At 35.9% G+C, this 11,768-nt stretch overlaps 1 protein-coding gene across 3 annotated transcripts in view; it reads left to right on the forward strand.

The window, feature by feature from the left end:
* Positions 1 to 11,541, forward strand: part of LOC138703426 (cytochrome P450 9e2-like) — a 39,588-nt gene extending 28,047 nt beyond the window's left edge. For all 3 annotated transcript variants that reach the window (XM_069831274.1, XM_069831275.1, XM_069831276.1), the window contains exons 8-9: positions 3,055 to 3,315; positions 9,340 to 11,541. In XM_069831274.1, coding sequence (XP_069687375.1) covers positions 3,055 to 3,315; positions 9,340 to 9,512 — 434 coding nt within the window. In that variant the 3' untranslated portion in view covers positions 9,513 to 11,541. The remainder of the gene's footprint in view (positions 1 to 3,054; positions 3,316 to 9,339) is intronic.
* The last annotated feature ends 227 nt before the right edge of the window (positions 11,542 to 11,768 follow it).

Consider the following 11,768-nt stretch of genomic DNA (forward strand, 5'->3'; position numbering starts at 1 on the left):
GTCGTAGTGTTGATATGAATGGGAATGGTCTTGACTAGCTGCGTCACCATACATATCGTCTTAGCAGCAGAAGCGCGGCCTCCTACCGGGCACGCGGCCGGTCAATCATCGCGGGCATGATGGCGAAAACGCACTGCAATATTTTGTTTAATTTACAATTTTATTAAGAACTAGCTGTACCCGTGCGCTCCGCTGCACCCGTTAGAAATAAATATAAAGTAATTACATAATTAAAATAGGACGTTTGATCCAGGGAACATCCGTGTTTGATAGAAGGATAAATCGTTTAATATGTTATTTACTTTAAATTGCATCCAAATAATTAAAATGCGATCATTTTGGTCCAGAGACACTCATTTGGTGCAATGCCAATTCCTTTAACCTGTTTCTTAATTTTTATTACATGCAACCATAGTTTAATGAAGATTGACATCATTTAGATTTAATGTGTATATTTTATTTTACTTGTTATAGGTTTCCATTGAATTATGGTAATAACTTAATTTTAACCCTTGTTTTCTACGTATTCAGTAAATGGCGCTTGGCCCACTATGGTTGTGAACCCTTCAAATAACTTAAATTATATTATATAATATTACATATTATATTATATTATATTATATTATATTATATTATATATTATATTATATCAGAAGTTACTGTAATAACATTATAGGATTATGTCCATCTATAGAAACTACACTTTCCAATGGTGAAATAATAACTAATTATACAAATCGGTTAATTTAGCTTACGATATTACTTCATACAAGCACAGAAACATTCTCTGTAGGCTATCTTTCACAGCTTTCGATTGTTGCTGTCCAAGACCCCTTACAGACGTAGTCATTTGTTTTTTAATTCATTACACGACCTTAGATGGCAGTTATTTTAATTTTAAAACTCATTTATCTCATTAAATATCAGTCCTATCAAATTTTTTAAGGAATAAAACTTATCGCACATTATGTTTAAAGAAACTTTTGTTATGTAACATTTTTCACAAAAATCAATAATAAGCGAGATATTTCGATTTATTTAATTCAGGCCCCCTTATAACCCCCCTTTTAAATAATGTATTTTGAATGCCATGTAGCCTAAAATCTAAGTTACAACGAACTTAATTTATATTCCAATTTTCATCGAAATCCGTTCAGCCATTATCGCGTGAAAAGGTAACAAACATACAGACAGACATACAAACAAAAATTTCAAAAAAGCGATTTTCGGTTTCAGGGTAGTTAATTATATGTTAGGACCAATTATTTTTGGAAAATCGAAAATTACCAGAAAAATTTCGGCTACAGATTTATTATTAGTATAGATTCAAACCTGTATTTAGATGTGTATTTTAAGATGTAACTCAGTTTCAAACAGTTACAGAGTAATATTCCCTCTCAAGGAAGTGTTATAGACAGCACTGCTATATTTTTTAAAATGATAATTCAATTAATAAGAAATATCCTATCAATTTAACTCCAGCATATTTCTCCTTCTGCGGGCTAACTACACGGAGTGTAGAGCGTGTGAACTTGCGTGAATGTTACATTCTCCAGTTATCCATGGCGCCAAATGCAGCCCTATGTCGTATGAACGATAATTGCGTACATATGTAATACAGTATCTGCTTTAAGCTCGTTGAAACTATTTTTGACTTATTTTCACACATCATATCTTTCTAAATACCTACGACAGACAATGAATTAACTATTTTTTTTATGAATTCGAAGTGCAAGTGTAATATTGACACATTTTTCTACAAACGTTTTCATAACAGAATAGGATTTATACATCCCGACTTCCTGTGTGACTTCGGTGGTGTACAAAGACATGAAACTTCAGTCTATCTTTTTACCGATATTAGAATTCCGAATACAGCCATTTCAAAAGCACTAAAGCATCGACCCATGCTCTTTAAAAATGGCGAGTGGGTAGTCTTACATACAGTCAAGCATCCCAACGGAATTAAGTGATCGTAGTGCATCGAGCAAGATTGAGAAGGCTTCCAGGCCCTTCTAGGGCTGGCATTGATTAAGCTTCTATTATTGTTCATCACACACGAAGGCACGCTATAACTGAATGAATCTGTAACGCCTGGGAGAATTACAAGTCAAATTCCTCATACAAAACAGACTTCAAAATTAATCCCAAATAGTCATTCCTAAGGAATTACGGTTCATCGAACATAATCCAAAAGTCAAAAACATATATTGCAACTGCTGCAAGCATTTCAAGACTTTGAACTCAGTTTAACAAGACTGAAGAATTAATAACTGCAGAAAATTGAATGTCGCGAAGTCAGCACAAATTTTCTCATTGCAAGTTTTAGGTGCTTCATAACAATTCAGTACTTCCTTTGTTGGTAATGATACTACTGTTTATAGAACATTTTCTTGAACTGTATTATAAATTTTTTGATAAATGTACACTAAATAAGTGAAATGTATTATGCAGTTAAACAAGACGTAAAGTCAACCAATTCTATTAAAATTGATATTTGATAGATAAAAGGCCAGGGAGTGTGTATTTGACACAGCAGCAATGTTTCCACGACGTAGGCCTACAATACGTCTGAGGGGTTCGCTAAGACAGAAGAGACGTTTCTTGCTCAACCACTGACGCCCTGCAGGGATAAGTTGCACCTCACCCTGTCCCTGCAGTACTGCACTCTTCGTTTTCAAGCGTTATTTTCGCCTCACATGCTTCGACATTTCACTGAAACTAACCCTTGAGCACAACTACTTCAAAGTTATTATTTCAGTTCAAACTTCTCTAAATATTAGAATGTATATTATTCCCACATAACTTGTAATTCTGAATTGAATGGGAACGAAATGATGCGTCTTTCCCAAGTCATGGTCGTTTACTGACGCGTGACACAACGTTTTCTCTCTCTGTACTGTCGCTACCTCCACTATTCCTACAGCGATGTCTCATCTCTCGGACCCGACATATGCAGAAATATACGTCTAAAGTGCAGTTTGGTTTATTTGGATATCTCCAACAATACTCGCCAGGTAAAGGAATTGTTAACATAACTTTTTTCTCTTTCAGAATCTCTAAGGTTATATCCACAGGTCTCAGTACTGAGCAAACTCTGCACAAAACCTCACCAGCTGCCGCTTTCCGATGGAAAGTCATTTACAGTGGATGTTGGCACGCCAGTGATCATCCCTGTGTTGGCCATACATCACGACCCCAAGTACTACCCCGATCCGAAGAGATTTGATCCATTGCGCTTCACGGATGAGGAGAAAGCCAAGCGCCCAAAATGTACCTACCTGCCTTTCGGAGAGGGACCGAGGATTTGCCTGGGTAAATAAATATGCAGCATTGCATTTCGCCATTTTATTCTACAATGTATTTCATATTATCCGCAATAAAGCTCCGTAGCGATTCCTTTGTAAGCAATAACTCGAAGTTGTTGAACATTTCAAGCATATTGTATTATTTACAGGATGGATACAGAGGTATGAGTGCATTAATTGTAAGGGCAGAGTCTTTAGGTATAGGTAACAAAAAATTCTAAAACTATTTCGGTCTCCGAAGAAGGATTTAGCGTAAAAAAATATGTGTGCTTAATATGTACGAGGTCGAACAATAAAGTAATGAAACTGATGAGGCAACCTTGCAGCCTCCTACCAGAGATATGCTTGACCTTGGTCTTTCCTCCACCCGAATTCAAAGTGGCACCAACCTGCAAGCCGTAAGTGTGAGTAACTACCTGATTAGTGGATTTGTGCGTTTGCTCCTCGTCAATGTAATGAAATCTAATAATGTCGCCCTTGTGTAAAACTCGGTGAAAATGCCACGACAACGCATGGAAACTTTCAGCAGATTTTTGGAAATGAAGTGATATCAAGAGCACAAGATTTCCGAGGGCAGAAGCAACGTTGAAGAAGAACACCAACAACTGCACGGGCAGATGACATTGCCACGATAAGTGAAGTTGTAAGAACTGATAGGCGATTAACAGTCAGAATGATAGGATAAGAATTGAACATGAATCGGGAAACTGTTCGCCTCTTTCTAACTGATGGTCTGGGCATGAGGAAAATGTGTTCAAAAATCGTTCAAAGAATCTCACCGGGCAACAGCGAGATAAAGGACAAATGTGGATTCTCATCTTCTGTCTTAACACAGCCGCAACATCCATATCCATCCGGTGTTGCTCCATGCCACTTCTTATTTCTTATTATCAAAAGACGCCATTTTCAAAAAACAGAAGACGTCCAAGAGGTCGTAACGGAGACATTAAACAGTGTCTCAAAAGATGAGTTTCACAGCTGCTACCAACAGTGACAGCAACGTTGGAATAAGTGTCTGCAGTCTCAAGAGAACTATTGTAGTTGGTTAAAAATCTAAGTAAAAGTGATTTTTAAACCAGTCTCTTATTGTCCGACCTCGTACGTCTGATTTACAGATAAGATTTAGGTTACGGATGTTATCGCAGGGGAATATACGAGGTAATTTCAAAGCGAAAAAATTATTCCTTTACTATTCTTTCACAAATCGCTCCGTGTTAATGCAATTGCCTTGTAAGTTAAGTGATTAACAATACATGTATCGTGACTGAATCCCAGGTTAATCAGGCACCTACGTAACGGATTCGTCAGTACAGTTGTTCAGTTGCACGGCTGTTCTATTCTGTTGACACACTTTAGGCAGGCAATAGTAAAGTCAGCATTGCCAATCTTTTCGAAGAACACGTTGCAAATCAATCAAGGGCGACGCAACTGTTTTCGAAGCTTCTTATTTATGGAGAATCACGACAGAATTCCAAGAAAGAGTATGGATCTATTGGGGTAGATTTCCTATCAGAAAGCTAGCCTACCTAATCTGAAAAAAAGTTTGTTGTCGTGAAAAAGCGAGTTTTGCAAACAAGGAGTGTTCGGTTTTTGTATGCTGTTAGAATTTATCCCCGTCCATAAATTAACCTTTGTAATGTACGTATGTCAGGGTTGAGCGAGTAAATTATCTGTACGTAATTTACGTGTAATTTACAGGTAAAATACGTAATGTAGAAAACTATTTTATATACGGAGTAATAAACTAACATTTATTGATTTTGACAATCTAAACATCAATTACTTCATTCCTTTTAAGTCTTGATAAGGAAAATGTCTGTTGCAGCAGAAAAAAAATAATTAATATTTTTTGTGTCTTTATACTGTAGTTTCTACATAAATTATAACATTTATTCATACTTTCATTCCCTCTAATACTTAGAAAAATAGCAATGCTTTGCTTACTTTCAATATTTGTTTGTTGGAAAAACCGCATAACATCTTAACTAATTAATTTTTGGAGAAGATTTTATATATATTATAAAAAATAACTAATAATGAATAAACCCAACATTTATCAACTAGTATCAATTGTTGAATACATTTTGACAATTAAAATAAAATTAATTAAACTAAACAGTTTTTATTGACTTTCCAAAAGCTTTGTGTTTGTCACTTGTGGGGTTTTAAAAATAAACGATTCTATTGATAAAGCTCTTTTTACAATACAACAATTTAAGGAAAAACATTATGATTTAAACATAATAACTCATTAAATGTAATAATTTTTCAAATTGTATGTGGTTAATAACTAATCATCAACGAGTTTGGAAGCATGGCTGAATAGACTTTTCGTATTTCAGAACATAAATAAACTTATTTTTTCAATCTTCGCTTCCACTGGCATTACTATCTTTGTTGGTCGTAGGCCAGGTGCACAGTTCTGTGTAGAAACCTTTCAAATCATCCGGTATGAATTCCAAAATCATCTTAAGGTCTCCATTTTTTTAACATTAATTGGTAGCCTCGAGTTATATGCTAGGTCTGTTGGCAGTTCAAACGGTAAATTTTCATCACAAACTGAACAAATGTAGACTAAAAATAAAAATTCTTGAAGGTTTTTTTTAAGTATTTTACATTTATTACGTTAATTACAAATTATTTGCGCGTATTTTACTGTAATGTGAATAACCTTTTTTACGCGTAACGTCTCAACCCTGACGTATGTAATCCGTTAACTCATATTGCCTACATTGATATTTTCGAATGTGAAATGTTTCGCCTTATAAATCAAAATTGCTTTAAACAACGCAATGATCTGCGTTAGTGAAATATGATGAGCTGATTTACAGACACACGGTTATGGACTACGCACCTGCCCCTCAATATTGTAAAGTTATGAAAATAAACCACGGCGGCATTGCAAGATTTGAAAATCCGTCCTTAAAAAAAATCTGTAACCTTAAAGATGCCCCTGTGGTGGTTGAGTGGTGAGACCTTCAGCCTATCACGTAGGAGATTCGGGTTTCAGTCCCACTCAGACCCTGGATTTTTCATTTAAAAATATCCTTAGTAAGACTTCAACACTTGTGGTGGACAAGGTCGCAGTTGGGGGTTTTCTGGAAATTCTCCCCATATTAGGCATCTACATCATTATCATCTTTCCATAGCATTCCCCGATCACAGCTGACGACGCATGGAGGGAGGTGGCCTAGGTACGAGTGGGATTGCCTGTTCGAAACCTTGGTACGCAGCGAACCTTAGTGTAGTCAGCAGGTGTGGATTTAGGAATGCACCTAGCTTGAGAGTTAGCGCAATAGATCGTGAAAGGTAGCAGTGCTGGGTCATAGTGCCTCACTCACGAAATTCCATTCCATTCCAATTCTTATAGGTAGAGAAAAACGTATTTGGACTTTTCTTATTATTAATTTTATTGTTATGCCTACCTATTCGTTAAAATTGAGTACCTCCGCGGAAAAAAGGGTGTGACATCAGATTCCTGTAACATGTGATTTACGTGGAGAAAGTAATTTTAAAGCATCTATTTATTACAATACATTACTACGTTCAATGACCGAATAAACATAAATCCTTGTTTAGTCAAATAATAGTGGTAGTATATATAAGCATAATGAAATATGCTCCTGAAACTATTTTCCTCTCTTCTGAAACATGAGTTACAGTTTTCTTAGTTACATCCTTATTCAGGGGAGATCTTCAATTAATGCACCTACATCTCTTCCATCTTGTATGCATTGAATACAGTATATACTTAATTTAAATGCCATTTTGTTTCCGGAATAATAAAAACATTGACAGAAGATTTAATGATGCGAGAAACATATAACTCGAAATGAAGCAATAAAATACAATATGCACTTCCTTTAAGATTTTACACTCTGTAGCGTAGTTTGTTTTATTTGAAATTAATGAAGGCTATATACATAATTCATGTGAATATGTTAGGAGAAAATCCACAAACGATTAGGGAAAACACGGAAATTTTACTTGAAGCAAGTAAAGCGATAGGTTTGGAAGAAAATCCCGAAAAGACAAAGTATATGATTATGTCTCGTGACCAGAATATTTTACGAAATGGAAATATAAAAATTGGATATTTATCCTTCGAAGAGGTGGAAAAATTCAAAAATATTGGAGCAACACTAAAAAATATAAATGACACTCGGGAGGAAATTAAACACAGAATAAATATGGGAAATGCCTGTTATTATTCGGTTGAGAAGCTTTTGTCATCTAGTCTGCTGTCAAAAAATCTGAAAGTTAGAATTTATGAAAGAGTTATATTACGATCGTTCTGTATGGTTGTGAAACTTGGACTGTCACTTTGAGAGAGGAACAGAGATTAAGGGTGTTTGAGAATAAGTTTCTTTAGAACAAATATTTGGGGCTAAGAGAGATGAAGTTACAGGAGAATGGAGAAAGTTATACAACACAGAACTGCACACATGCATTGTATTCTTCACTTGACATAATAATTAGGAACATTTAATCCAGACGTTTGAGCTGGGCAGGGCATGTAGTACGTATGGGCGAATCCAAAAATGCATATAGAGTGTTAGTGGGGACCGGAAGGAAAAAGACCTTTGGTGAGGCCGAGACGTAGATGGGAGGATAATATTAAAATGGATTTGAGAGAGAGAATTAATCTTCCACAGGATAGGGACCGATGGCGGGCTCATGTGAGGGCGGCAATGTATCTGCGGGTTTCTTGAAAGCCATTTGTAAGGTTTAAGTAAGTAAGTATATACATAAGTCATACACTCAATATTTCTATTACCATTATCTGGAAAACCGCAATGATAATGAGAAGTAAGAACGGGAAGACAAATAAATATAGGCATCCTACAAAAGACCTTTCCAGTTTCAACATGTAATTGATGTTTTATGAATCTGAGGTGCATGAAAATAGCACCAATGTAAAGAGTAACTCAAAAAGTTTAGTTGTGGCAACATTGTTTTCCTAGTTGGTAACACTGCCTGATAATAGCTCATATAAACAATTTTTTTTATTTTTGAGGCCAAAAAATCTTGATTTTCATGTGAACCATTCGGTTATTAATGTGGAACGGCATTATCGAACAACGGTTGGTGCAGATCCACTCAGTGGCATACAATCCGTAAATGGTACACTGATTTTAAGGCAACATACTTCGCAAGTGTTTACGATTTCATCCGTAGCGACTAAAGTTGCAACAAGCCCCAAAACCAGAGGAAATTTCTGCATAAGTATGCATATTTAAATTGAAAACGATGATGAATTTATTCGTTCCGGTGTTTTCTATCGAAGTCACTTTTCATCATTCTGATAAGGTTAGGAGACATAGCCTCAGAATCTGGGTGTCGGAAAATCAGCGTACCTACGTGGAACTTGACTACAGGCTTGATGTATGCCGTGTTACCAAGTGGGGATGCATTGAACATCATTAAGGAAAAGAACTAAACTTTTTGAGTTTCTGTTTCAATTGGTACTATTTTCATGTACCTCAGATTCATAGAACGTAAATTACATGGGTTCGAAACCTGAAAGGTCTTTTATAGGAGCCCTGTACGCGATCGAACTTCCTTGCAAGGGAATTTGTGGCTGTGAGGAAGAATCTATGTGAGATCAAAACTTGTTAGCGACTGTCTCACTTCGATTTCCACCTTTCCGTTTGTAAGAAAGAATTTTCATGGGGAAAAGGCGAAAATGGACGAAACCTAAAAGCTAGCTAGAGCGGGAAGAATGTCACAAATAGCACATGCACGACTGAACAGCAGTAGAGCAAAGTTCCGAAGATGTTATGTCTCACCAGAGAGTGTGGTGAGAGGAGAAGTCGCTGTTCTCGCTAGACAAGAGACCTCAGTCCTTGCTCTGGGCTGCGACGATCGAGTAAGCTCGCCCTGAAATACCCAATGCTCGGATTACGAAGCTTTAATTTTGAAAATGTTGGATGTCGGAAACTAAATGTTAATCCCTGTAATAATATTCGATTCTTATGATCCAACTTACCAGAGCATGAATCATTTAATTATTTTTTGTTGTGTTTTCTAGGTAGGCGATTTGCACTACTGCAGAACAAAGCGTGCATCGCCAATATTATAGCAAACTACGAGGTACACAAATGCGAAGAGACGCCCCAGCAGCTGACAGGTGTACCAATGTTTATCATATTCTCACCAAAGGAAGAAATATGGGTAAAAATCGTCAAAAGAACGGACAAGTGAAGAAAACATATTGGAAAATCAGAAAACAGTCATCTACGGGTACGAATTCGTTCGGCGCGTTCGAATCTTTATTATAATATTGCTCATTTGTCTGCATTTCCGAATTTATCATCTAAAAGTGTTGTTATTTACAGTTACAGCGCGCATTATTTCCTTGTAGTATTCTGGACTAAAAGTGAAAATAAAATAAGTAGCGCTGAGGACGATGTATTTTTATTTACGTTAACTTTTTTAGTAGGTTATTTTACGACGCTTTATCAACATCTTCGGTTATTTAGCGTCTGAATGAGATGAAGGTGATAATGCCGGTGAAATGAATCCGGGGTCCAGCACCGAAAGTTACCCAGCATTTGCTCATATTGGGTTGAGGGAAAACCCCGGAAAAACCTCAACCAGGTAACTTGTCCCAACCGGGAATCGAACCCGGGCCACTTGGTTTCGCGGCCAGACGCGCTGACCGTTACTCCACAGGTGTGGACTTCACGTTAACTTAAGAAGAAAAATAAACAAAATAAACTTCGCACTTTCTATTTCATTTATAACTTCAATATTATTGCCACGTTGCAATCGATATATTGTCATGGCTTTTCTTTCCTTGGAGGAGAGCCCGTAGGCAAGCACCGGGACTACGTCCGCCATGTCCTCCTGGTCAAACTGTAACTATTGAAGATTATTAATGGAATGATGCTAACGAAGGCGAAATGAATCCGAGATCCAACTCTGAAAGTTACCCATCAATTCTGCTTCAAGTGGTTGAGGGAAAATCTCTTAAAACACCCAACCAGGATTTGAATCCGGGTCCGCTGGTTTCATGGCCAGAAAGGCTAACCGTTACTCCGCAGCTGTGGACTTTGTCATGACTTTCTTTATGTCTATCTTGGCCAATACAAAAATCCGTCTACATATTTGTGGCCAGAAATCTTGACGGAATCCGGTCATGCAGACAAATTCTGAGAACGGCGTTTTTAAAATGAATTATATAAAATCGGTATCTTACAGATAAAGGAATGTATAATAAAGTGGAGTGAATCTATACATGAAATTGTTTTTGATCTGTTTTCTAAATGTAATAGTTGCAAAAATCTGTATTTTCACTTAACTTAGGAATGTGAAAAATATGGGGTTTCTATGTTTAATTTTTGAGGTGCCCCAAGGGCTTTGAAGTTTCTTAAAATTATTTTTTTTTTTTACCTCTTTGTATATTTATTCTATTATTTTGTCTTTTATTACATAGCTAATGAATTTCTGTAAAAATCACATATTTAAACTTTATTTGGAAGATTCTAAATTGGGGTTACAGTATATAGTATTTTTAGGGGATCCAAAGGGACAAAATATGTAGTAATTTTTACATAAAATGTGACAAAAATTCCATTTCAGATCAATTATTTTTTTTAGTTAGAATTTTAATGCTGTTTTCTTTTTCATTTCTTTCTGAGTGGTAACCAAATCAAGAGGTCCAAATTATCATCCTCCTTTCTGTTCTTTGCTCCAGTAAAACATTCTTTCTTGTTTTAAAAATACGGCGGTCTTTATCACAATTAGGCACCAGTATTAATTGTTTTTTGTATTTGCAACTGAATATATCAATTAGTTTGTTTGCTTCTTTTTTTAATTTTGCAATATTGTCATTTTAGTTGTCACTATGTCGTTTCTTACAAGGCTTCATTAGGTTTGTGTATTGATCATGGTTGCACGAATCAGTTTAATAGTCTTGTATGACTGACTTTCGGAATTTATGCCTTTACTTGGATTCCCTTAGTTTTGATAGCAACTCTTTCTGAAATTTCTCCAACAGTAGATTCTTTTGATTTGAAGTGAGATTTTAATTCATTTTTGACCATAGATAATATTTCATTACGTCATGATAGGTAGGTAATTGTGATGGGTTCAGTCCCTCTGGCATTGCGAATACAGGGTAGAAGGTCAGATTTCTCGTATTAATATTAGAGGTATTCTGATTTAAATACTATGCAACATAAGAGGAATGAATTTCCATTAATTTTATTACATTAATTGAGGGGCTTAGTTAAAGTTCTACATGCAATGTAATATTATACACTAGTTTGGTGAAATGATGACCATATAGCAGCACTACACAGTGTGATCACTTACCTGATTTTAACCCAAAGAAACATCCTTTTGGGCTATCACAACACGCACTTAATCTCATTTTTTTAAATAATGTCACTTACCAGCTTTTTGTTCTAAGCCCCTCAATTATATCATACCTAAGATTATTATTCCCAATTTTCT

This window comes from Periplaneta americana, chromosome 7 (assembly GCF_040183065.1).
Source record: "Periplaneta americana isolate PAMFEO1 chromosome 7, P.americana_PAMFEO1_priV1, whole genome shotgun sequence".
Classification (NCBI taxonomy): Eukaryota; Metazoa; Arthropoda; class Insecta; order Blattodea; family Blattidae; genus Periplaneta; species Periplaneta americana.